This window comes from Dromiciops gliroides, chromosome 4 (assembly GCF_019393635.1).
Source record: "Dromiciops gliroides isolate mDroGli1 chromosome 4, mDroGli1.pri, whole genome shotgun sequence".
NCBI lineage: Eukaryota > Metazoa > Chordata > Mammalia > Microbiotheria > Microbiotheriidae > Dromiciops > Dromiciops gliroides.
Genome location: NC_057864.1, coordinates 468061663 through 468089025, shown reverse-complemented (window position 1 = coordinate 468089025; position 27363 = coordinate 468061663). Strand labels below are relative to the sequence as shown.

At 46.7% G+C, this 27363-nt stretch overlaps 1 protein-coding gene across 3 annotated transcripts in view; it reads left to right on the top strand.

Annotated features, from left to right (window-relative positions):
- The first annotated feature begins 5223 nt into the window (after window positions 1-5223).
- Window positions 5224-27363, top strand: part of LOC122726811 (multidrug and toxin extrusion protein 1-like) — a 43502-nt gene continuing 21362 nt past the window's right edge. For 2 of the 3 annotated variants that reach the window (XM_043964794.1, XM_043964796.1), the window contains exons 1-6: window positions 5756-5912; window positions 14715-14816; window positions 16225-16293; window positions 20926-21074; window positions 21807-21849; window positions 25242-25286. In XM_043964794.1, the coding sequence (XP_043820729.1) occupies window positions 5796-5912; window positions 14715-14816; window positions 16225-16293; window positions 20926-21074; window positions 21807-21849; window positions 25242-25286 (525 nt within the window). In that variant the 5' untranslated portion in view covers window positions 5756-5795. Of the gene's footprint in view, window positions 5341-5755; window positions 5913-14714; window positions 14817-16224; window positions 16294-20925; window positions 21075-21806; window positions 21850-25241; window positions 25287-27363 lie in introns of those variants that run through there. The other variant, XM_043964795.1, reaches the window with a different exon arrangement.

Below are 27363 nucleotides of genomic sequence, written 5' to 3'. Positions count from 1 at the left end.
AGCTGAGTGACCCTATGCAAGTCACTTCACCCTGTTTGCCTCAGTTTCCTCATCTGTAAAATGAGCTGGAGAAGGATTGGCAAACCACTCCAGTATATTTGCTAAAAAAAAATCCCAAACAGGGTGATGGAAAGTTGGACACAATTGAGAAGCTACTGAGCTGAAAGTCAATATGCTATCCACCATTTCAATGGATTTAGGGTCATTCCCAGACAGCCCTAATCTCAGGAACATGAGAGGGTGGGAGGAAAAGAAAAAAGAAAACAAAAAGGCAATGTCATCATAATGTAAATAATCAATGTAACATCCCCCTGAAGGAGTGATAGAATATGCAGAAGAATGAAGACCCCCTTCAGAAAGACCAAGACTAGTACCTCAAAACCTGCTCCATGTGGCAGATGATGCCAAGTGTTTCCCAGTGAGTAGATCTCCCAGAAAAGATCAGTGATAACGAGAGAAGCAGATGTACTAGAACACAGAGGAAGACACTTGTTCCCAGCCTTGGTCCTCATCAGAAGGCTGGATCACATGAAAGAAAGTAACAGTCATTCTATTCTGGCAAGCCCGGCAGTGGCAGGAGCATGGCTATGAGTGCTGCTGATGCTCCCCCTGTGCTGGGGCCCACTCCATAGGGACTCCTCACTCAGCCCTCCCTGGAAGAAAGACAGAGACAGAGACAGAGAGACAGACAGAGAGAGACAGAGAGACAGAGACAGACAGAGAGACAGAGACAGACAGAGAGACAGAGAGACACACACACACAGAGACAGAGACAGATAGACAGAGACAGAGAGACAGAGACAGACAGAGACAGAGACACACACAGAGAGACAGAGACAGACAGAGAGAAACAGAGACAAAGAGACACACACAGAGAGACAGAGAGAGACAGACAGAGAGAGGTACACACATAGACAGAGAAAGACAAAGACAGAGACACACACAGAGAGACAGAGACAGAGAGACAGAGACAGACAGAGACAGAGAGGCAGAGACAGACAGAGAGACAGAGACAGACCGAGAAACAGAGACAGACCGAGAAACAGAGAGACAGAGAGAGGCACACACATAGAGAAAGACAAAGACAGAGACAGAGAGAGACACATACACAGAGACAGAGAGACAGAGAAACCGAGACAGAGACAGAGAGAGACAGAGACAGTGAGAGGCAGACACACACAGAGACAGACAGAGACAGAGAGACAGAGACAGAGAGAGGCAGAGAGAAAGACACACACAGAGACAGAGAGAGAGACAGAGATAGACAGAGACAGAAAGAAGAGAAGAGAAAAGAAAAGAGACAGAGAGAAAGGGAGGGAGGGAAACAGAGAGACAGAAAGGGAGGGAGAGAAGGGGAAAGAGAGAAAGGGAGAGAGAGAAGGGGAAGAGAAGAAAGAGACAGAGAGGGAGGGAAGGAGAGAAGAGAGAAAGGGACAGGAGGAGGAGGGAGAGAGGAGAAAGAGACAAGGACAAAGAGAGGGAGGGAGGGAAGAAAGAGAGAGGGAGAGGGGAGAGACAGACAGAGGAAGAGAGAGAGAGAGATGAGAAAAAGGGAGGGAGATAAGGGGAAAAGAGGCAGAAATAGAGAAGTAGAGACAAATTAAGAGAGAGAGAGAGAGAGAGAGAGAGAGAGAGAGAGAGAGAGAGAGAGAGAGAGAGAGAGAGAGAGAGAGAGAAAAGTTGAGAAGGGCAAGAGCAGCAGCTATCCCCCCTGTTAAGTTTTTTAAACTGACCAAGCCAGTCAACTGTGGCACATTTGACACATTTGTCCCAGTGGTCTCTGGGGAGGATCAAGCAATGCCCTTTCAAAAACTGTCCCCAGTGCCTTGCACTGATAAGTCCCCACAAAGTCCTCGTGGCCCAGTTCCCAACAGCTTCCGGAATGCCACATAAAAAGCCCCGAACAGTTCCTTGCACAATTCTTAGAGAATCATTAACTACTAATCTTTATGGTAGACTAGGGCCTGCCTCCGCGGGGGGGAGGGCGGGACTGCAGATCACAGTTACCCACAAATACAAACATTATGCAAATTTAACAAAGGAAAATTTACCATTTTTATCATCTTCAGGGCACAGTTCTTAATCTTACCAGCAGGTGCTTCCCTCTTTCCAGCTGCTAAATAACTGTCCACAGATAGTTTGCCTTATGATCCCCTGGGGACAAAGGATGGCAGACCCCTCACAAAATGTGGCCATCAGGGGAAGCTAGGTGGCACAGTAGATAGAGCACTGACCCTGGATTCAGGAGAACCTGAGTTCAAATCCGACCTCAGACACTTGACGCTTACTAGCTGTGTGACCTTGGGCAAGTCACTTAACCCTAATTGCCTCACCAAAAAAACCCCAAAAAACAAAAACAGAATGTGGCCATCGATCCCAGAGGACCTGCTAGGAGTCACCTTCTTGGGCATCATCTTTCCCCAACTTAAGTGAGTCCATCATGATCCAATCCTGTCACTTCTGTGACAAATTTTGTAGGTCAGGCCTAACAGGCTATTCTGGTGCTTCACATTTCAAAATTAGAACCAAATAATTTAAGGGGAAACAGCATTGAAAGACATCGGGACTAAAAAAAAAACATCAGGACTCTGATAATGTAATTGGTTGGTTGGTTGGCGTTTGTCTTGTTTGTCCTTTGCTCTTTTCTTGTGGGGCACTGAGAGTTAAGTGACTTGTGCAGGGTCACACAGCTAGTAAGTGTCAAGTGCCTGAGGCTGTATTTGAACTCAGGTCCTCCTGAACCCAGGGCTGGTGCTTTATCCACTGCACCACCTAGCTGCCCCCTGTCCCTTGCTCCTGAAGAGGACCATGACATAGGGAAGTGATGTCATGACTTGTACTGAATTGGATTTAAGTGAGGGAGGACTGGGCAAAGTCACCAACCTCACTCTCTTCTCCAGAGCCATCTGGGTCCAGGCAAGACAGCAAGAAGACTGGAGATGGCCCTGGATGTTTTTAAGGCAATTGGGGTTAAGTGACTTGCTAGTCACACGGCTAGTAAGTGTCTGAGGTGAGATTTGAACTCAGGTCCTCCCAACTTCAGGGCCAATGCTCTATCCACTGCACCATCTAGCTGCCCCCAATGCCAATGTGATCAGTATGGTACAGGGAAAAGAGCTGGATTTGGAGTCAAAGAACCATGTTGTACCATGTGGTGCAGGGGCCGCTAGGGGGTGCAGTAGATAGAGAAAAGCTAGGAGATTAATTCCTTCAGTGGTTCAGAGCAGAGGTGATCAGGGTCGTGTAGGTGGAGAAGAGGGGACAAATAGGAAATGCTGGGGATGGAGGATCAAGAAGACTTGGCAGCTAGATGCAGGAAGTGAGGGAGAGGGAAGAGGCAAGCCTGACAGAGGTTGTGAACCTGGCTGACTGGAAAGATGGCTGGTGCCTTCCCCAGAAACAAGAAGTTTGGAAAAGGGAAGGGCTGGGGGTGGGAGGCATTGAATTGGAAATGTCGATGGCACATCCAGGTGAACAGCCAGCCAGGAGATGTTAAAGCAGGTTTGGGGCTCAGGAGAGAGACTAGGGCTGGATACGGAAGTGGAGGGGGGCGGAGAACAACTGAAACCAGGGGAGCCAAGGAGACCCCTCACTGGCGAGGGGCAGGGTCCCTTCATTTACCAAGGTTATTCCTAGATTTTAGCAGTTTTTGATAAAGTAATTTGTGCTATTCTTGTTTACTTTAGAAGATGGAAATGAGAGACACAGAGAGAAAAATCGATGAGAAATGAATTAGACAACAATACAATTAGGAGTCTGACCTGGCAGCATAGTGGATTCAAAGAGTATTTGCTGTGGATTCATGTCAGGGCAGGGGGGGAATCTGCGCTGGAGTGCCCTGAGGGTGGATGCTACGCCCTGTGCTGTTTCACTTTTTTATCAGTAATTAGAATAAAGGCATAGAAAATACAATCTCCAAATCTGCAGACTGTACAAAGCGGGGAGAACAGCTAACACACTGGATGAATCTTAAAAGCTCTTGATAAGCCAGAGTATGGGGCTAGAATCTAACACAATGAAATTTAATGGGAATAAATGTAGAATCCAAAAATCAACTTCACAGCTACAGTGGGGGTGGAGCAGATAGTTGGACAACAATTTGTCTGAAAAAAGACACGGGGGTGTCAGTGCATTGCCAGACCACTGGGGCAGATGGGTGATGCAGCAGATAGAGGACCAGGCCTGGAGTCGGGAAGACTCATTTTCCTGAGGTCAAATCCAGCCTCTGACATTTACTAGGGGTGTGATCCTGGGCAAGTCACTTCATCCTCTTTGCCTCGGTTTCCTCAACTGTCAAATGAGCTGGAGCAGGAAATGGCAAACAATTCTGGTATCTCTGCCAAGAAAATCCCAAAATGGGATCACAGAGTGTCAGACGGGACTGAACAATAACAAATTGTTGTGAATCAGCAATGTGATGTGGGGGCCAACAAAACTATTATACTGTTGGGCTGTGATAAGCAAGACATGGCTTCCAGGATTGGAGAAGTGAGGAAGACCACAGTACAGAGAGTATGGTTTGGATAGGAGTGGCTAGAGTGGAAGACCCCAGTTGGAATCCTGTCTCAGACCCTTAGGAGTTCTGTGTGACACTGGGCAATTACTTAATCTCTCTCAGTCTCAGTTTCTCTCATCTGTAAAACGGGAATAATGATAGCACCAACCTCACAATGTTATCATGAGGATCAAAGGAGATCATATACATGAAGTGCTTGGCGAATCCTAAAATGGCTATTAAAATGTTCCTGTTATTAAAAGCATTTATTAGCCATCTGTGTTCGATTGAGCAAACAGTTAAATAACTGTAATTTCCCGTGGAATGGACAAAAGACTCTCAGAGAATGGATTTAGAAAGTTTCCCCTATTCCGGGCTGCTTTCACGTGTTACCTCGGTCATCTCCCTCTCCCCCTTCTCCCTGCCACGCACCCCACCTCCCTTTGCAGGGGGTGGGGGAGGGGGAGAGGGTGTTTCCGGGACGTAGAACAGATAATGATCATTTTTTAAAATGGATTGACTGCGTTTTGTGGATTTTCCCCTTATCCTTTTCCTTAATTTTCTGGGTCTTATTTTTTGTTTTTGACATAAGAGCTGGTTCTACCAGGAGTGGGAGGGGAAAGGATACATCTGGAAATCTAGGTGATTAATAACAAATCTAGCTTTCAAATGTTACCCTCTGCTTCAGGGATTGGTGGGTGCTTCGGTTTGCGCCTCTGCAGTTCAGAGCCCTTTCCCCCGAGTATCATTAATTCGCAGTTAATCGAGGAGGGAGGTTGTCTGGGGAAGGAGGATGGGGTTCTACTCTGCTCTGCAGCCTTAAGCCCCAGGACTTCATCTTGCAGGTGAGCAGACTGAGGCTCCCCAAGAGGGACTGCCTTGGCCGGCATCACACAGGTAGTTAATGGCAGAGGTGGCGTTCAGGGCCAAGTGCTTCGCCCCGCGCGCCAGGCAGTGCCGTTAGAGGAGAGACGGTCAAGGTCGCAGGCTCGGTCAGAGGCCTGGCCCGGGCGGGCTGCCCGGAGGCGGGCAGCTGAGCCGGGCGCGTTCCAAGCGCTCTCCAAAGCTCGCAGGGACGCCGCCGCGGTGCGCTCGGACCGTGAGCGGCTCCCAGCTGCGCGCCGGCGTCTAGGGTGCGTCTGCGCTGCCCCTCAGCTGGCCCTGGCCGGCCCGCCCGGGGTTGATTTGGGCGGATTCGGGCTGGCGCGGGGGCGGGGCGGGGCGGAGCCTGCTCTCCTAGAGAGCCCGGGCGCTCTCCGGCCCTCTCCGTGCGGTGCGCGGGGCAGCTGGTCTGGAGAGTATGGAGGTGGCTCCCCAGGACGCGCCGGCGCCCTCCGAGCCCCGGGGGCTGCGCTGGCTGCTCACGCTCAACTTCCGAAAAGAGCTGCGGGAGCTGCTGTGTCTGGCCGGCCCGGTGGTAAGGTCTCCTCTACCTCCTCGTTCTCCTCCGCCTGCCCTCCTTCCCTTCCCTCCCTGTTCCCACTTCGCGCTCGGGCTGGTCCCGAGTGCCCACCTGGAAGACTCCAGCCCGGGAGGGAAGGCAGGACTGCAGGGATCTGCCAGCCCTGGGCTTCTCTCTGAGCCAGGCGGGCGGGCATTGCCCGCGCGGAGAAGGGAAGCCGGCCCCTGGCTCTGCTCCTCTGCGAGGCGGCGCCAGATTTCCCCTCCTCTGCTTGACCTGACTTGTAAAGGGTTTGGGGTTTTTTTCTCCCGACTTCGTTCCTGGTTATGCGACCTCTTGCCGCGTGCACGAGCTTGGTCTCCTAGTTTTGCAGCCACGTGCAGGCGTATTCCAACTCAGCTTTCAGGACCCAACGCAAGTGAAATCCCTAAGCCCGTTTTAAGAAGGGAGAGACACTGCCGGGTTTGGGAGGCGGGCGTTGGAATTGCACACGGACCTAGCCAGATCCGATGCTGACCCTTTACGGATGGGCCCGGGAAGCCGGAGAACCCGAGAGAGAAATCTTAGAGGGCATCTGATGCAAACTTTACCGAGGTGGAAACTGAGACCCAGAGATGGGCACTGACTTGCCCAGGGTCATAGCAAGCAGGATTGGAACTCATTAGAGTGGCATACAGTGGAAAACATACTGGCTATAGAATGAGAACAGGGTGCCCTGAGCTTCACTGTTTGCCAAAGGGGAGGTTGGACGCAGTGGGCTCCAGTAACCCTTCGGACTCTAGAGCCATGATCCTATAAGTTACACCGCTCTGGCCTCAGTTTCCCTATCGGTAAAATGAGGAGAATTGGGCTAAATGACCTTTGAGGTCCCCTCCATCTATAAGTCTACTATCCTACTCCCAATCCATTGCTCTTGCCATGCCCCCCGACTGTGCTCGGGAAGGAGAGATGTTTTAGGGAAAGTCTGGAGCTTTGGGGATACTCACTCAAGCCAGCAAAACTAAAAAGGGATGTATGTTATTTCCAGACGCTCCACAGAGTCCTTATCTCTTCCTTTTTTGACTGAGAAGGTAAACTAGGTTCATGTGTCCTCGGTTCATCCCTTGTAAAGTTAGGGATAACTAAGGATCATTGTGCCCACTCTAAAGATGGAGACACTGAGGACCCAGGAAGCCAAATTGTCTCCCTTGTCTCCTAGAAGGTTTGTCGTTGTTCTTTGGGGCTAGCCAAAGACAATACGTAACAGAAATGTGTCACACAAAAGAGATTTCTGCCCAGAAAAGGAATTTCAAATCGATTTTGGGGAGAGACTATTCTATATCCTTTCCTTAAATTAACCACAAGAAAGAAAAAGAAAAAAGGATTCATATGACCATAGATTTAGAGCTGAGAGAACGCAAAGACGCTCAAAACTCCTCATTTTACAGATGGGGAAACTGAGGCCCGGGGAGGTTCGGCAACTTGAACCAAGGTCAAACAAGAGGTGGGCACTTAGGTAGCAAATGCCTAAATGCAGATCCTGTGACTCCTCTTAGGCTATGGTTCTGGTCGCCAGGAAGGGATGGGCTCACTTGCCGGAGTTGAGCATCATTGGGATTTCCATACAGAAATGGATCAACCAATTCATCCCCTTCCTTTTCCAGATGAGAAGAGGAAGCCTGGAGAAGGTAACTGACTTACCCAAGGTCACACAGAGTGTTAGTGGCAGAGTTGATTTTATAAAGGAGACAGATTTCATGAGACTTCCCCTGGGGGAAAGTTGCCTCCAAACCACACTCATTTGTGTTCAAATCCCATCTCTGACTGGGAGCTTGGACAAGTCTCTTTGACCTCACCAGGCCTCAGTTTCCTCTTCTGTAAAATGAAGGGCTTGGACTAGGTGACCTCCAAGGTCTCTTCCAGTTCTAAATTCTGTGGATGGCCCCCCACCCTGCCTGCCCCCCATCCCTAAAGGGTTAACACCAGGCTTGGTTAACTCCATATGAAATTTTCACCACTCCCCACCTCCAAATGAGGGGCTTAGACTTCACAGTCATGATTTAGAGCTGAAAGGACCTCAGACATCATCCAGTCAGTTCTCCATCCCCTTCTTTTACAAAAGAGGAAACATTTGAGAAGTGAAATGACTTGCCCAAAGTAACACAGAGAACAAATCCACAGCCAAACTTGAATTCAGATCTTCAGACTCCAAATCCAGGGTTCACATCCTCAGACACTTATTATCTTTGAGGCCCAGGGTGAGTCATTTCTTTCTTCTGAGCCTCAGTTTTCTCATCTGTAAAATGAGAGGGTTGGATTTGACATGATGCTCAGTGCTTCCTCCTGTTCTAAGATCCCTCTGAATTGTAAGACTTTGCTGAATCTCTCTCTGTCCTTGTAGGTGGCTTTTTAAAAAGGTCTTTGGCTCCACTTTCGAGAGCACAGCCTTGTTTGACCAGAAAAGTCACTTTTCTGTTTGCTTATCAGGCTGGAGTGGCGTCATCTTTTGCCAAATGGATTAAATTATGGTATCTGCAGGACAGATTGGTCCCTTCCTGACTCTACAGCTCCTGATGTCCAGCGAGGCAGGACCTTTTACTGCTTGCTTGTAAGACATCCAAGCCTTTCCCCAAGATCTCTTCACTAGGGCCTCATCCCAGTCGGTCAGTTGGTCAGTCTCACTACCCCTCCCCATTTTATAGAATAGGAACCTGAGACCCAGAGGGATTACTGCCACACAGGTAGTAAGTGGAAGAATTGAGATTTGAACTCAGGTCCTAACTTAGCACTCTGCTGAGTCCAACTCTCTCTCCCTCTCCCCCCACCCCTTCCCTGTCTCTCTCTTTCCCTCTCTCTGTCTCTGTCTCCCCTTGTCTGTCAGTCTTTCTCCCTTCCTGTCACTTTCCCTCTCTCCCTGTCTCTCTCTCCTCTGCTCTCTTTGTCTTTCTCTCTCCCTCTTCCCTTCCCCCTCCCCCGCCTCTATTCTGGGTTCTGCACAAGGGTAGCTGTTTTTTTTTTTTCCTGGGCCCCAATGTCATATACTTCAGCAGTACCATTCTGGCCTGTGACATGAGAAAAAAGCACTCCCAAACTCTCCAAATCGCAAACCATGAAACCCCTTCCTTGGATTGGCTGCTACAGGGTTCATGGACTGTGAGAGCTAGAAAGGACCTCAAGGGTCATTGAGTCCACCCCCTTCATTTTGCAGGTGAAGAAACTGAGGCAAACAGGGTAAAGTGACATGCCCAGGGTCGCACGGCCAGTAAGTGTCTGAGGCCAGCTTTGAAGAATCATCTAAGGTGGTCATTACCCTCCTAGAGGCTCCAGTCTCCTTGGAGAGGTAGATAAAATACACCTGGTATATGAGTGGAAAGCAATTGATCCAGCCAAGCCGTCCTGCCAGCTGAGTGTTGACTCATCCAGAGGGACTCTATTTAAACAGCTCCAGGCCACTAAACTAGACTCCGTTTCACATCTCGTCCAACCTTCTGCCTTCCCCTCCTGCCTCCCTGCTTCCTACCTCTTGCTCTGGGCACAGTAATTAAATCAACTCCAACATTGATTCTGGGAAAGATGTAACAGCCAGCTTCCCTGCGGCTCCACTCAGCCTCCCTGTGACCCCCCCCCCCAACCAAATTCTCTCCCTTGGACATCATTCACCTGTACGGTTTGTCTCTGACTATCAGAAGGTAAGGAGCGCCTGTCTCCATTTGCAGTTTTTATCCTTAGTACTTAGCACAATGCTTTGTATACAGTTAGCACTTGCTACATGCTTGTCATTCATTTATTCCTTTTTTTTTTTTTGTGAGGCAATTGGGGTTAAGTGACTTGCCCAGGGTCACACAGCTAGTAAGTGTTAAGTGTCTGAGGCTGGATTTGAACTCAGGTCCTCCTGACTCCAGGGCCGGTGCTTTATCCACTGCGCCATCTAGCGGCCCCCATTCATTTATTCCTAAACAGCTGATTAAGCGCAGGAGAACACCAGCAAATAAGCAGGGTGTATATGGGGGTCATATGAGAAGGGTGGTCTAACTAGATGAGAAGATGCATATTGGGGAATAGTGGGAAATAAAGGTCAGTGCCATGCTTAGGCATCCTTGAAAACCTGATGACAGAGTTTGGGCTTTCTCTCCTAAGCTGTAGGGAGCCATTACCATGGCTTCTGAACCAAAAGGAACCTCCGAGGCCTCCTATTGGAACCTCATCTGAGAGCTGAAGGGAAGAGACCAGCCTTGGGACGCTGCGTGGAATCCCACCTACTCTGCGGCCAGTCCCTTCAGTCGTTCAGTGCCTGGGTTACTTTTTGGTCAAAGTACATTCTTGCTACCGAGGCTCTAGAAGAGGATGCAAAGGTTTTGAGAGCTTGGGGTGAAGCTTCCAAAGTAAACAAGTTGTTCATCCATGCAGTTGGTCCCCAAAGGCCAGAAATTCCCAGTCGCCATGGGGCCCCTGCTGCTGGGACTCTGGGCTAGGCACCGTATAGTCGAGATGGTTAGAGTTGTTCTGCCCTCTTGCCTTGTGGGTAATGACTTTTGTACAGTCGTTTTTCAATTGTGTCTGATTCTTTGTGATCCCATCTGGGGCTTTATTGGCAGAGATAATAGAATGGTCTGCTGTTTCCTTCTCCAGCTACCGATAAAGAAACTGAGGCAGCTAGGGTAAAGTGATTTGCCCAGGGTCACACAGCTAGTAAGTATAATAGAAGTATTAGTGACACCTAGTAAAGACTACAGAGACCGTGCTTCCTGTTACCCTGGCCTTGAAACTTGGGTCTACAGAGAAATCATCTCAGATTATTATTGTTATGGTTGAAAATGTCTGTCTTTCGATTTTATTACTGGTTAGTGGTACTAGATTAATGTACCTATATGTTAAAGAGTCTCATTCTCTAACAGGCAAACCTATGGAATAAATTCCTTGAAGGATTTATGGGAGAGAGGGGTTAATGGTTAACCTACTTGTTTTTTGTAGAAAAGGATCTAGGGGCAGCTAGGTGGCACAGTGGATAGAGCACTGGCCCTGGAGTCAGGAGGACCTGAGTTCAAATCCAGCCTCAGACACTTAACACTTACTAGCTGTGTGACCCTGGGCAAGTCACTTAACCCCAATTGCCTCACTTAAAAAAAAAAAAGAAAAAAGAAAAGGATCTTAAGAGATCTAGTCTAACCCTCTCATTTTATAGGTGAGGAAATAGAAGCCCACACATAGTATGGTGTCAGAATGTCACTTTAAATCCTATTTCAGTCTATTAAATTGTGCGATGGAGTAATCTTCTGGGAGACAATGGTGACCACGGCACAGCCTTGTCATGAACCTCCTATACCAAAGGGCATTACAGGACATACCTTTGGAACCTTTCCCTCAAACCAGTGCGAGAGAACTGAACTGTCTCAATATAGAGTCATGGGATTATAGTTTTAAAGCTGGGAGAGAGTCATCTAGTCTAGTTATCTCATTTTACAGATAAGGAGACTGAGGCACCAAGAGAGGAAGGTCTCAAGGTCCCAGGGCTAAGCGGTTCACCTTGACCTTCCTTACTCTGGATCCAGAGCCCCCCACATTTATATGGAGAAAAGAGAGTCTTGGTCTAGCCCCGAGTTCAAATCTTACCTCTGGCACTTATGAGCTTTGTGACTCTAGGCAAATCAGTTAACTTTTCTGAGCCACAGTTTCCTCATCTGTAAAATGGGGGTGAATGTCTGTAGTACCTCAGAGGGTTGTGGTGCTCAGTGAGATGACAAATGTAAATTTATTGTCAGAATCAGAATATTTGTGTAGCAATCTGCAGCGTTCCACAGATGTGACCTCGTTCTGATCATCCCAACACCTCTATAAAATTAGGTGGTGAAGTAAAGAGAGTGCTAGGCCTGGAATTGGGAAGACCTGAGTTCAAATCCAGATTCAGACATTTACTAGCTTTGTGACCCTGATAAAGTCACTTAACCTCTGTCTACCTTGGTTTCCTCACCTGTAAATTGGGGGTGATGATGATGATAATAATAATAATAATAATAATAATAATACCTCCCTATCTCCTATCTCCCAGGGTTGTTGCAAAGAACAAATGAGATAATGTTTGTAAGTCACTTTGCAAACCTCAAAGGGCTATATTTATAATTTATTCGTTAATGTATTAGTGGTCAAAACTATGGTTTTTCTAGTAGCAATACTTGACTGAGTGTTGGACTATAAAGCAAGCTGAGCACCACAGAATTGATACTTTTGACTTGTGGGGCCAGAGAACATTTTTGAGAGTTCCTTTAATAGCAAGGAGATCAAATCAATCAACACTTAAAAAATTAATTCAGGGGCAGCTAGATGGTGCAGTGGTTAAAGCACCGGCCCTGGATTCAGGAGTACCTGAGTTCAAATCCGGCCTCAGACACTTGACACTTACTAGCTGTGTGACCCTGGGCAAGTCACTTAACCCCAATTGCCTCACTAAAAAAAAAAAATTTAATTCACTGTATTCACTGGAAGATCAAATACTGAAGGTGAAGCTCAAATACTTTGGCCACATAATGAGAAGATGGGACTCATTGGAAAAGACCCTGATGTTGGGAAAGATTAAAGGCAAAATAAAAGGGGATGCAGAGGATTAGATGGATAAGATGTTATCATGGAAAAAACAAACCTGAGCTTAGGCAGACTTTGGGAGATAGTGGAGGATAGAAGGGCCTGGCATGCTGTGGTCCATGGAGTCACAAAGAGTCTGACGTGAGTGAACAAAAAACCTTTTGTTTTTATATTGTTATCATTTCCCAATATATCCATCCCCTATCCCATCCATATGCCTAAAGCCATCCTTTAAGACAAAAAATTAAAATAGGAAAAAAATTAGTTCAACAAGAATAATGGATTTATCAGTCAATCCTGATCATGTGTGCAGCATTTTGTACCTGTAGTCCCCCACCTCTGCAAAGAAGAGAGGGAGTTTACATTCTTCAGGTGTTGTTATCTTACTTTTATAGATGAAGGAACTATAGTTCAGAGAGGGTATTACCCAACGTCAATCAGGGCAATTTGCCTCACTCTTCTCAAGTGACTTCTAAGCTAAATCTTATAAATGACAGAATTCATGTTAACACCTATGTTTTCTGATTCCTAGTCTCTGGTCCAACGGCTCTTGCCACTGACTTCATCTTCACCTTATCTTATTGGAGTTAACCTTGATCATCTCCAATATACAAAAGGTGCATTTCTCCTATCCCCTCTCCACAGTTGGGGGACTGTGGGTATGGAATAATGCACACTGTCAAACTTGATGGATATGTCACTTAGCTTTGCTGACCTGCCTTTCTTCTTCTCTCTCCCTTTTTTAATCCGTTGTTCTAAAGAATGAGTTTCTGGGTGGGAAAGGAGAAAGGAACACATTGGGAAGTAAAAGTGGTATAAAAACGGGATGATATTTAAAAAAAAAAAAAACCAAGACGATAGAAAGTTTTTTTTCAATGATGTAGTCATTTTATTTTCCATTTCTTTTACTGCTCTTTGTCCATCACTTCTTTTTTAATTATAAAAGTATTTTATTATTTTCCAGTTACAATGTGAGATAGTTTTCAACATTTGTTTTTATAAGATTTGTAGTTTCAAATTTTTCTCCCTCCCTCCCCACCTCCCCAAGACAGCAAGTAATCTGATATAGGTTATATATGTACAATAACATTAAATATATTTCTGCATCAGTCACATTATAAGAGAAGAACCAGAGCAAAAAAGAAAAACCTCAAAAAAGAAAAACAACAGCACCAAAAGATAGAAAGTTTTAAAAGTTATGCTACCCACGGGCCTCCTTCTCCCAGAGATTATTGGAGCCTGGCGCCCTTCCACTTGGGCACTCATTTCCAGTTTCACCAGGGCCGCTGTGTTGGCCAGGCCGATGCCTCTGTTCTCCATTATGGATCATGGGCTGGCGGTCAATCCCTTGTTCCCAAGATGGGAAGCCTAATCTACTGTGAAGTCATGCCCTACTCCAAAAAACAATTGAGCAAACAGGCCCTACTGGTGACAGAAAGTTCCCTTGGCAAAGAGTTCTGTGAAACAATACAAAAGGAAATACCCAGACCCAAGGAAACAACATTCAATGACTGCCACGGGTCAATAAGACGAACAAAAAAAAATATGTCCAAATGGAATGCTGGGTGATCCTGGCTATCAAACTTTGTCCTAGAGAAGATGAAAGATGCCTTTATTAACTGGCCTGTGATAATAGGTTCCTAGAGTGGCTCCTCGCCTTCTCCTCGGGGTGAGCCGATGGCTCCGGGATCAGCTTTGGAAGACATGGCTCCCACTTGCCTATAAAGGGAAAATGCTGATTTCTTACCCAGCTGTCCGAGGTCCCCCATGATGCGACTTCAACCAGCTTTCCCAGCCTTATTTCACACTGCTCCCCTCTGCTTAATCAAGCAATAAACATTTATTAATAATCAAGATACATTAAGCACCTACTATGTGTCCTCTTTCACATTTTATCAATACCATTTGCTCGTCACCCATCCTTATTCTCAGCTCAGGCTGTCACCAGGTTTCAAGCAAGAGATTGGCAGTGGGGCTTCTGACTCCGAAAGTATGTATGGGCATTCTAGAGAACATGAAGAGTATAAGCCCCCTGCGGGCAGGTCCGTTTGTTTTTTCTGCTTTGTCTTGCACCTCCAGTGCCTAACATAGTGTCTGTCACATAGTAGGCCCTTAAATGCTCCTTGGATGGGGCCAGATCAGACAGGGAAAGAGTAGGAGGCAGCTAGAAGGCTATTAACCACGGAATGAACATCGTTTGCCCTCTTTGGGCATCCTAGCGGACTAGCACAGAGTCACACAATTTTTTTTTCTATTTTCTAGTTTTTGGCTCAGCTGATGATGTTCCTAATCAGTTTCATAAGTTCTGTGTTCTGCGGCCACCTAGGAAAGCTGGAACTGGATGCTGTCACCCTTGCAATTGCTGTATGTATCACCTTCTTGTGTGCTACTAGATAGAGTTGGGCTGATGACAGTCAACCTGTCACTGACCCAAGGTCACTAGGCTGAGTAGTCTCTGAACTGGGAAGATTACTCAGCTGGGAAGTGGGAGCTGTACCCACCTGTCCTCTTGGCCACTTGGTCCGACCTCTGAAATAAGCAGAACTCCCTTTAATGTCCCCCTTCCCCAAGCCTAGAACTGAAGGGAGGCCAGGAGTCATTCTGAGGCTGTTTCTATTCTAGTGGGATCAGACCAGGAGCCAAACCAAGAAGATGAGTGGGGCAGCTAGGTGGCGCAGTGGATAGAGCACCAGCCTTGGATTCAGGAGGACCTGAGTTCAAATCCAGCCTCAGACACTTTACACACTTACTAGCTGTGTGACCCTGGGCAAGTCACTTAACCCCAATTGCCTCACCAAAAAAAAAAAAAAAAAAGAATATGGGTAACTCAGACAAAGAGGAGTACTGAGCCTCTCCCTGTCGCTTTCAGACAAGACTCATCAGAACGAATGGGAGGGGGCTGAGCAAACCCAAGAATCTTGCCCCAGCAGAAGTCCAGAGCTGGTTATCTCATCTTTGAACATTCAGAAATGGTGCCCAAAGCCCAGACTATTTCCCGGGCCCCAGTTTGCCCCTCTGCCTGATGACTTGGGAGCAGATCATTCCCGGGCCATGGCAGAGGGAGCAATCTGAGACTGGTGATGTTCCCGCCTCTGGTTTTCTCCTTCATTTGTGTAGTCAGAGCTGGGATTCTGGGGACATAAAGGCCAAAAACAGGAAGGAAGGAAAGAAGAAAGGAAGGGAGGGAAGGAGGAAGAAAGAAAGATTAAGAAAGAGAGAAAGCTTGCCTTCATACGGCTTACATTCTAAAGGGGAGATAACAGGTACATGGGTAGTAAATCAAAACAAAACATATACAAAGTAAGGGGGGGAGGGGCACTAGCAACCAGAGCAATTTGGAGAGACCTCAGGTTGCAGCTGGTCTTGGGTTTCAGCATAATAATCGCTAGCTTTTACTTGGCATTTTGAGGATATCAAAGCGCTTTGCATATATTATCTCATTTTATCCTCAAAACAACCGTGTCAGGTAGGTTCTATTATTATCCTCATTTTGTAGAGGAAGAAACTGACTCAAATAGAGGTAAAGTGACTTGCCCAGGGTCACACAGCTAGTAAGTGTCTGAGGCCAGATTTGAACTCAGGTTTTCATGACTTTAGGTCTATCCACTGCCCCACCCAGCTACCCCAGGACCCAGTTCACTGACAGGGCATGGGTCTTATTCAAATGAAAGAAGGAAGGGCTTTCCCTTCCCCAGCAAAGAAAGGGGGTGTGGCTTCTTTTCTTTGGGTTGACAGATGCAATATTGCCTTCTCTCCGTGGCTTCCTGTCTAGGTTATAAATGTCACTGGCATTTCAGTTGGATTCGGCTTGGCTTCAGCCTGCGATACACTCTTCTCCCAGGTAAGAAGGCAGCAGCCAGCGGTCAGGCTCTTGGGTGGGGCCCTCACCTAGACCCAGGTGCAGGGTGCATAGCCCAAGGGATTCTAGGTAGGCCACATTGTTGCCAGAGACCGACCACAGTCTGGCTCTGCTTTCAAGAGGAGCAAGTAAGAGTGTTAAAGAGGAAAGAGACAGAAGAGCCCGGTTCATATGTGACCTCTGACACTCCCTATGGACAAATCCCTTCACCTTCCCGGGCCTCAGTTTCCTTATCTGTAAAATGAGGGAGTTGGACTCAGTGGCCTCTGAAGTCTCGATGCCAACGCACTGTGGGAATCCCAGGGCGGGGGATGATGGGAACTCATCACGTTGAGAGAGAACCTGCAGGAGTCCGGGTGCCTAGTGTGGGGCTCAACATTATAGACCCAGGAACGAGGCTTGAGGAGTTGATGGATCACAGAATGTCAGAGCTGGGCAGGAACCTTGAAGACAACCTCGACCGTGGGACCCAGTGAGAGGAAGTGACACCCTGAGGTCACAGGGGAAGTCAAGCGTCACAGCCAGGTCCAGCCTGGCAAGGACCAAAAATGTTCATTCTTTTTCAGTCGTGTCTGACTCTTCATGGCCTTGTTTGGGACCTTCTTGGGGAAGATCCTGGAGTGGTTTGCCACTTCCTTCTCCAGCTCATTTGACAAATGAAGAAGGGACATTTAGAGGACATCTAACCCATCCCACCCTTTTTATTTTGTTTTACGAAGGAGGAAACTGGAGGTGAAGGGCTGGGGCAACTGTCCAAGCTACTTGGTGGGGGGGGGGTAGACCGGATCTCCAGATTCCCACGCAGTGCCCTCTGCCACCTTCCAACCTTGCTACCAAGCCGCATGACAGCCCCCAAGCATGGACATCGCTAGCCAAGTAAGGGAAGTCTGAGTTTCAGCAAGGAGATTGTGAAAGGCTTTGGAAAAAATAGTTTTACTGATATATTTTGCTTTTAGACCACTGACATCTCCCACTGTATTCCTTCTCCCTCCCTCACCCTCCCAGAAAGTCATCCCTCATCAAAACAAAGAATTGAAACAAATAGAATAAAAAGATATTGAGTAAAACCAACTAGCGGATCAGAAAAATTCAGTGTTGACAGATGATATGAAAAGCGTCCGCCACCAAATCCAGGAGATCTTGATTTTGTCACCCATCCCAGCCACAAGGACAATTTCTTGGCTGCTAGTTGTCTTTAAGTATCCTGAGGGTGTTCCTGTGGAGAGAGCTTCTCCTAGTTCTGTTAACCCTCAGAGGGCAGATCCAGGAGCCAGATGGGGCTGGGTAGCAAAGGTGCACATTTAGGCAGAGCTCAGGAAAACAAACAAATCACAACAAGAATAGCGACCACCAGGGCAGCTAGATGGCACAGTGGATAGAGCACTGGCCCTGGATTCAGGAGTACCTGAGTTCAAATCTGACCTCAGACACTTAACACTTACTAGCTGTGTAACCCTGGGCAAGTCACTTAACCCCAATTGCCTCACTAAAAAAAAAAAAAAAAGCAACCACCACAAAACCCAAGGTTGGGAACAACGTTGAGAGCCGCCCAAGAAGGAATGGGCCCCTCTGGGAGTGGTGGCCTTCCCCTTCCTCTGGGATCTCAAGCACGGGCTGCACGCCACTTGTCAGGTATGCTATCATGGGGATGCCATGGGTATGTGGGATGGCTGTGATGGCTACCCTTCCACACCTCCTAAAAGCTGCCATCCCACAGTTTTCCCCAAATATCCAAGAGACAGAGGCAGCAGAGTATGGGACAGCATTGTCAGACTTAAAGTAGAAATGGAGACCATATCTGAGGGGGTATATTAGCTTAAAAAACAAACACATATTAACATTATCTATATTCTATTGTATTTTCAGTTATTTTGTTCAGTATTTCCCAGTTATGGTTTTATCTGTTTGGCCTCATGTTTGACACCCAAACCAGCCAGCCTTAGGACTAGGAAAATCTGGGTAAATCCTGGCTCTGATCCATACCTCCTGAGGGATCTTGGGTGCAAGCCAGTGCTTTAGACAACTCTCCAGGACTAGGGCAGCTAGGTGACTCAGTGGATAAAGTGTAGGACCCAGAGTCAGGCAGACCTGAGTTCAGATCTGGCCTCAGATACTTCCTAACTGTGTGACCCTAGGTGAGTCACTTAACCCTGTTTGCCTCACTTTCCTCATCTATAAAATGGGCTAGAGAAGGAAATGGCAAACCACTCCAATACCTTTGCCAAGAAAACCCCCTCAAAAAACAACCAAGATTATAAGTTACCAAGCATGGGCTAACCTGCAATAGTTGAAGGAGTTTCTACCTCTTAGAGTTCCATATATACCAACTGAAATCTTAGGTCCAGTCCATGTTGTTATTCAGTTATTTCAGTCATGTCCAACTCACTGTGACCCCATTTGGGGTTTTCTTGGCAGATATACCAGAGCAGTTTGTTGTTTCCTCCTCTAGCTCATTTGACAGATAAAGAAACTGAGGCAAATAGGGTGAAGTGACTCACCCAGGGTCACACAGCTGGAAAGGCTGGATTTGAACTCAGGAGGGTGAGTCTCCCTGACTCCAGGACTGGCACTCTACCCACTGAACCACCTCACTGCCTTGGTCTAGTCCCTGTCCTAGGCTTATTTCTGTCCTGTGTTTAGGTTTTTTGGACTCCCCTTAATGTGATAATGTCTTTCCCCCCGACCTTAAAAACCGCTTTTCTCTCTGTCATGCCCTCTTGAGGCAGGGCTGGAGACTCCCCCTGTTCCTTGGGTGAGGAATTTAGAATAGGGGCAAAGAAGACGCCCACTCAGCCCAAGAGCCAAGAACTATCCCTGCCCCTGTCTGGGCCGCCCGCTGGGAGGTGATGTTTCCCAGCTGTCTAAGCGCCCATCTCAGGGCAGCACCTATTTGCTCTGGATGCTAGACTTTACTCTTCTCAAAATTATCTATAGGAGAACAGACTTTTGTTTTCTCTTCCCAGGACGTGTGTGCGGTGCTGCCCAGCCTGCTCTGAACTTTGTTTTCTGAAGGGGAGCTCGGCTGGGTCTTGTTTCCCTGCAGGACTAGGTTTCAGAACTGAATGAATTCCTTTGTGTTGGGCTGATAGGAAAAGTCTTACATGTTTGCGTGCGGCTGGTGCCAGCTTTATTTGTTGAAGACCAACACGGGACTAGGGAATTATAGCCTTAGAGCCAGAAAGGAACTCACACAGCACCTAGTTCAGTGCTCTCTGTTTACCGATGCTGGGGGCATGGAGGGTCAAGTGACTTGCCCAAGGTCACCCGGTAAGTAAGCAGGCAGGACCAAGACTTGAACCAAGGACCTCCCGACTCCAAATCTGACCTTCTTTCCTCTGCATTATGCTTACCGTGGTAGATTTGGGAGGCTTGACAGCATTTGGGTCCAATCTCCTTATTTTAAGACACAAGGAAAGTAAGATGGCGGGAGATTAAGTAACTTGACCTCCAGGTGCCAGGATAGAATTCCACTGCTGAGTCACGGATCAGCCCAGGTTTTGCAAAACTGAAATGATCCAGGGTTAAGGGTAGGTAGATCTTGGCTTTGGGGTTTGGTATGTATGAGAGACACAAAAAGCAACGTGGACAGAGAATGGGTTTGGAGGTAGGAAGACCCAAGATCAAAATCCTACCTCACAGACTTACTAGCTGTGTGACCCTGGGCAAGTCATTTAACCTGGGGGGGGGAGGTGTAGAACGCCCTCACTTCGGGGCTGTCGGTGTTTGTGTCTCCTACCTCAGTGCCCTTGTCCAGGCTGCTCCCTGTGCCTGGAATACCATTCCTTCTCACCTACCTCCACCTGCTAGAATCTTTGCATCTTTCGAGGCTCCATTCACATCTAGGCCCTTCTGAGAAGACTCTCCTGATGTCTCTCCTTGTGCTTCTCTCTCCCGCCTCATGTGTTTGTCTGCCGATATGTACACAGCCCCTCTTTCTTATCATTTGCCCCGAAGTGTTCCTTCTCTTTATAGCCTGTCCCAACATCCTGGAAAGGGCAGGTCACGTGGCAGCCTTGGGGGTCAGTTCACCCCTTGGGACTCCCCAGATGCTGCCTTCCCTGGCCCCCACTCTCTCCATGTAGAACATCCACTCCTTGAAAGCAGGAACCGCCCGATTTTTGTCTTCATATGAGCAGTGCCTGGGCACATACTAGATGCCTGATAGATGTCCGAGTTGAGGGGAGATTCCACTGATTTCCTATTACCATTGGAGAAGCATTTTAGAAAATAATGGCCTGGAGTCAGGAAGACCCAGATTCAAATCCAGCCTCAGACACTAACTAGCTGGGTGACCCTGGGCGAGTCCCTTAACCCTGCTTGCCTCAGTTTTCCTCATCTGTAAAATGAGCTGGAGAAGGAGATGGCAAACCACTCCAGTATCTTTGCCAAGAAAACCCCAAATGGGGTCACAAAGAGTTGGACACAAAGACTGAGAAACAACAAAGGGAATAAGGAGTAAATCTACATTAACAGAATGTATGCTGGGGTTGTTTCCTTTTTGTCTTTGTATGCCCAGAACCTAGCCCACAGCCAGGCACGTGGAAGGTGCTCAGGTAAGGCTTGTTGGGCACCCTCCAAGCTAAGGGTTCTCTCTGCCTCCCGTGTTCCTCGCAGACATACGGCAGCCGCAACCTGAAGTACGTGGGGGTCATTGTCCAGCGAGGGATCCTCATGCTCCTGTTGTGCTGTTTCCCCTGCTGGGCTGTCTTCATCAACACCGAGCAGATCCTGCTCCTCTTCAGACAGGATCCCGATGTGTCCCGGTGAGCCGCTCTGTGACTCAGTTTCCCCATCTGTCCAATGGGGATAATGACAGCGCCTCCCTCCCGGGGTTGTTGTGTGAGGCTCAAATGAGATCACATATGTGAAAGTAAAAGTCATAGTAACAGCTATTATTAGGGATCCTTCTACTAAAGATTATTAGTCCACCCTGCCTTTCAGGAGATACAGGGCGCAGGCATTGATAAAGGCCAGTGGATCAGATGAAGGGTGCTTGGTAAATCAGAGGGCTCTCTCAGGACAGCACCAAGCTCTCTCTTTTGGACTAATGGTCCAGACCCTTCATTTCCCCCGGGGCCCAGTGCCCACCTCCCAGAAGCAGCTCCTGGCCCCTGGTTTGCTGCTCCAGGGCTAAAAAACATGTTTCTTGTCTTTAGGAGCAAAAAGGTTGGAATTCAGCCCCCAAGCGCCTTTGGCTTGGAGGAATGAAGGTCTGTGGGGGGTGGGAGCCCAAGGTGATAAGAATTTGAGAAAGCCCTTTGTGCTGGAAGCTTAAGGGACTTTCTTTTTTTCTCAGTCATTTGGACTTTGAGGTGACAAGCTGACTTTGGAATGTAGGGATTATAACAAATCTCCTTTTGCTCCGGCTGGCTGGTCACCTTTAAACTTGCTTGTGCTTGGGGCAGGCCAGTTGTCTACTAGTCCAAGCCCTTGCTTTCTCCTAGAAGGCGACGTGTAACACTTTAACACTTTCTTCTTTTGTTTGAATTCTATAGGCTTACCCAGACCTATGTCCTGATCTTCATCCCTGCTCTTCCCGTGAGTTCCCAAGGGTCAAAGGGTCCTTTTCTGGGGTGCTTGGGTACAGAGTAATGGAGATAAAGGTGTGATTGCCAAGAGAGGGAGGTAACTCTGCTGGAGGCCTAGGGGCAAGGTTCACTCTGTCTGGGAGGCATTACCCGGAGGCGAACCTTAACTGGGACTTGTTCTAAAGAGAAGCCTCAAAGAATAAATCCAGAGAATGGCCAGCATTTCCAGCCCCGTCCCATAAAGAAGAATATGCTGTCTTTAAACAGTTGTAGTAAGAAAGAAAAAGGGGGAGAACCTGCTTAGTGCCCTCTCTTCCTAAACTACCTTGGATTGAACTATTTCAGTTTTATACCTTGGTATTGATGCTGTCGGTACTTAGATTGCCCTCCTCATCCGCCCCCCCCCTTAGAATGTAAACTTGTTTTATTCTTTGTACTTGCATTCCCCATAATTGGCACATAACAGATGTGTAATAAACAGGATAACAGGAACAGGTGGGAGGCTCAGCCTGCGTGAAGATGGATTAGGGAAAAATAAGCATGATTAATGTTTTTCTCCATTGGTTTCTTAAGTCTGGACCATTAACAAAACAGTAAATCAAGTGCTGATTTATGACTCTTGCTCATTTCCAAGGTGCAAAAACTCACACTAAAAATTTAGCCATTGGCTCTTTCCAGTTATGAGCTAGCTAGCTCTAGCACAGCCCCGGACAGGGCTAAACTAGATGAAGGTGAGAGATGTGGGGAGGGGGGTGGGGGAAGGGAGTTTTCAGTTTGGCAGACCCAGAATCCCTATAGGGCAAGATGAAGAGGGGATTTTGTGTGCCAAGGATGAGGAAGTACCAGTTGCCTGGAATTCTGAACCCTTAGGGTCCTGTGAGGATGGACCTGGGTTCAAATACTGGTTCTACAGTCTTTGTAACCTGAGAAGCAGGTCTCCTCTCCTGGCCATAAATGTCCTTATCTGCTAAATGAGGAGGCTGGAATGCATGGCTTCTGGAGGCTGGGCTGGGGCAAGCCAGACCGCAAGGTGCTCATAGAAACACAGACTGGGAGAGATGGAGAGGACTGAAAAGATCACAGAATCACAGCCATTGAGAGTTGGGACTCCAGGGCCATTTTGTTCAACTGATTCACTTGTTGTTCAGTTGCTTTCGGTCGTGTCCAACTTTTCGTGACACCGCCCCCCCCCCCATTTGGGGTTTTCTTGGCAGAGATACTGGAGTGGTTTGCCATTTCCTTCTCCAACCCATTTGACAGATGAGGAAACTGAGAAAAACAAAATTAAGGGACTTGCCCAGGGTCACTCAACTAGTCAGTGTCTGAAGCTAGATTTGAACTCAGGAAGATGAGTCTTCCTGACTCCAGGCCCAGCACTCTATGCACTATGGTACTACTGAGCTGCCTCTATTTGAAGTTCAATTATAGTTATAGTTCAACCTATTCTGGGAAAAAAATCCCCAGTACAACATACCCAGCCAAGGGGGCCATCCCTTGCCAGCCCATGGCCTGGCACATAGTAACCACTTCATAGGGGCAGCTAGGTGGCACAGTGGATAAAGCACCAGCCCTGGAATTAGGAATACCTGAGTTCAAATCTGGCCTCAGAAACTTAACACTTACTGGCTGTGTGACCCTGGGCAAGTCACTTAACCCAATTGCCTCACTAAAAAAATAAAATTAAAAAAAAAAGTAACCACTTCATAAATGCTTATTGACTGACAATGACTTGAAGACCTCCAGCAAGGGGGAATCCACTTTGGGATGGCTACATTTGTTAGCAAGTTTTCACTGATATCAGGACAAAAATTGGACTCTTTATGGCTTTCCCCACTGCCCCTGGTTCTTCCCTGTGGGACCAAATAGACCAAGCCTGATCCCCATCCACCTAGGAGCCCTTCAGATACTCAGCTAGGATATCACCCTCTTCTCCAACTGAGCCTCCTCTGACTGAGCTCAGGCCTCTGGATGTGGTCTAATTAGGACAGAGTGCCCCCAGGCTTCTTTATTGCAGGACACTGTACCTCTTTCTTAATGCAGCCCCAAATTACATTAGCGGTCTTTCTTTCTTTCTTTCTTTCTTTCTTTCTTTCTTTCTTTCTTTCTTTCTTTCTTTCTTTCTTTCTTTCTTTCTTTCCTTCCTTCCTTCCTTCCTTCCTTCCTTCCTTCCTTCCTTCCTTCCTTCCTTCCTTCCTTCCTTCCTTCCTTCCTTCCTTCCTTCCTTCCTTCCTTCCTTCCTTCCTTCCTTCCTTCCTTTCTTTCTTTCTTTCTTTCTTTCTTTCTTTCTTTCTTTCTTTCTTTCTTCATTTTGGCTGGTCCATCACCCTGCTGACTCTCATTGAACCTGCCATTGTCAAAATTTTCCAGATCCTTTTTTGGAATAAATTCTCCCTTCCCTTGTCACCCTCATCCTAAATTTATGATGTGATTTTTTTTTTTAACCTGAGAGTAACACCTTAGGTTTCTGTTTATTAGGTTAAACTCAGTGCTTTAGCTCATTGAGATCTTTTGGGATCCTGATTATTGCCATTCCAGTCAGTTGCAAATTGGATGAATCTGCCATCGAATGCTTTTATCCAAATCAGTGATAAAAAATGTTCGTTAATATGTGGTTGTGTCTAGATCCCTGGCGCAGCCCACTGGTCACTATTAACAACTGGTCTCTGAGTCTTGTCGCTCAACCAGTTTCAATTCCATCAAATTTTATTAATATCTCATCCTCATCTTTCCATATGCTCCACAGGAATAATATTGAACATTTTGCCAAATTCCTTGTTAGGATCTGGTAAACTCTGTCGATAAGGCCCCTGTTGTAATTTAATAATAAGGTTGGTCTGCACGAGCTGCCCCTGATCAAGCCATATTGGTGCTTTGTAATCACCACTTCCTTTTGTAGGTATTGACTAGCCATTTCTTTAAGGGTCCATTTTTCCAGAAGTCAAAAACTAGCTCCCCGACCCATAAGTCTCTAGACTGTATTGTCATTCCATTTTTGAAAACCGAGACAAGAAGCATGCTATTTTTTACTTTCTTTCATTTTTTTACTTTTATTCAAGTTATCTTGTACAAAATGACATATCTGATTGCTTACCACCTCAGGGAGGGGGCAGGGGAAGGAGGGAAGGAGGAATAAAATTTGGAACTCAAAACTATAAATAAAAATGTTTATTATTTTTAAAAAAAGAAAACCAAGACAAAATAAATTGATTTGGGTTTTTATCGCCATTCCCCCCCAAGTACCTACATGTTCCCCTTTTCTAATCTTCCTAGTAAGAACTGTCCAAGGCCGTGGAAGACGTCTGCATGAGCCTGTGGGTATCCATCTGGATTTAGCTGAGTCTGAGTCCCTGGGCTTGGGAAGAAATGAATTGGTAACACTTCTTTCTCTCTGTTTTCTTGTAGGCAGCCTTCCTTTACATATTGCAGGTTAAATATTTGCAGAACCAGGTAATGATCGCTCATTTTCTTCCTCAGGGGGTGGAGTGGGTATGTTTTCTTCTCTCCCTGAGTATCCTTTAGGTATCAGACTCACATAGGGATTAGCATGTTCTTAATTCAGGGAGTCCGGAGAAAATCCTGTTTGGGCATAGGAAGCACTTAAACACATCGCCCCCCTGTTTATAGGTTCATAGAATGCCAGGCTGAGTCGGAAATGATCTCAGAAATCATCTAGTCTAATCCCTTCATTTTATAGAAGAGGAAGCAAAGGCACAGAGAAGTTAATTGATTTACCAAAGCTCACACAGGTAATGTAGGGCAGAGCCTAGAGCTCATTGGATCATAGACCCAGAGCTGGAAGGTACCTCAGAGACCAGTCCAGGCCCTTTTTTTAACAAATAAGGAAACTGAGTCATAGGAAAGTGAAGTGATTTACCCAAGGTCACAGAGACAGTAAATAGCAGAGCTTGGATTTGAACCCAGGTCCTATAATGCCAAATCCCATGCTCTTTCCTCTGCTCCAGACATAAACTCTGGCTACAAAGGGCTTGATATTCTGTAGTCAGGTCAAAAAATGTTGGCTCCTAAAAATTCCCTTGTTCACAGGGCACTAGAGGCAACCTTACGTGTCATCTAGTCCAGCCTGCTCATTTTACAGATCAGGAAACTGAGGCCAGAGAGGTGAAGAATATTGCCCACCGTCAGACAGGTAGTACAAGGCAGCCAGGATTTGAACTTGGTCCCGCTCAAACTCAGTCAAATTCATCATTGTTTCCAATGTACCACATGGTCTCCCATCAGTCATCAGCTTCATTTGATAGACAAGGCAATGGGAGCCAGTGTTGTCCAGGATTTTGTTCAGGGTCACTTAATTAGTGTGTGAGCCAGGTTTGGAATGCAGGTCTCCTGATTCTCAGGCAAACACTGTACCTTCCTGAGTTTTCTCTATTCCTACCACATAACTCCACTGTGCTCACTAATAAATATGACTTATATAATATGTGTGTGCCTATGGATATGCATACATGTTCACGTGTGTACACATATACAGTACATATATAAGTAGTCGGCTGATTCTCCAGATTGGGGTCTCACAGTTGCGTCACAGTTGATATCTGGTGTCTCATATCATTGTGAAAAATAATGATTGATTATTGATAATTAACATCTTGGGGCACCCAGAGATCTCTCTTTCTTAGTTCTCCCTCCCCCTCCACTCAAAAAGCCAGCTCTCCTTGAGAGATTCTATGGTCTCATCTAAGTCAAACCCACCCACCGTCAGCTTACAAAAGGAGACTTAGGTGGAGACAAATTCTTTTGTCTACTTTACTGATGAATTAAACCACACCTAGATGAAACTATTTTGCTCTGACCAGCTTGGGGGGGGGGGGGGCAGGTCTTTCATTCCTTTCTCTGATATCATCCTTGGATTTCATCTTAATATAGCATACTTCCAACCAATTAGATTTAAATAATGCTAACAAATGAGATTTGTTTGATGTATAATGACCCACCTCTTATCAAAAAGGGATAAAAACCTGGACAGGTAGCCATGTTGTCGCTCTGGGGACCATGAGAAGCTAAGGAGATGTTTGTTCAATCCCTTGCTGGTAGAAATTGATAAGTTGATAATATGCTTACCTAAAACTTGTGTCTGTAATAATTATTTTCATTGTCACATCATATTTGGGGTCACACAGGTGGGGCTCACTCCTCCTGCTTGCTTCTCTACTTTCATGGGAGATTCCTTCTTCCTAGATTCCTGCCTCAGTTTCCCTGTGGCCAGAGTTCTATACTTCTCCCCTCTAGGAGAAGTAATGGGAATGAAAAGAATAACAATAGCAATAAACACACACACGTGTGTGCATACATATATGCATGCATGTATGTGTACATCAACATGTGTATACATATGTGCATACATACATGCATATATATAAGACACAAGCTCATACACATACACATATATGAGCTTGTGTCTTGATCCTTTTATTCAACTACCAAAAGTAGTTCTCTCGTGAATGTGCACAGTACATGGTTGAACATCATCACTAAAAATGGAGAGTCATTTGTTCCCTGACAGTTT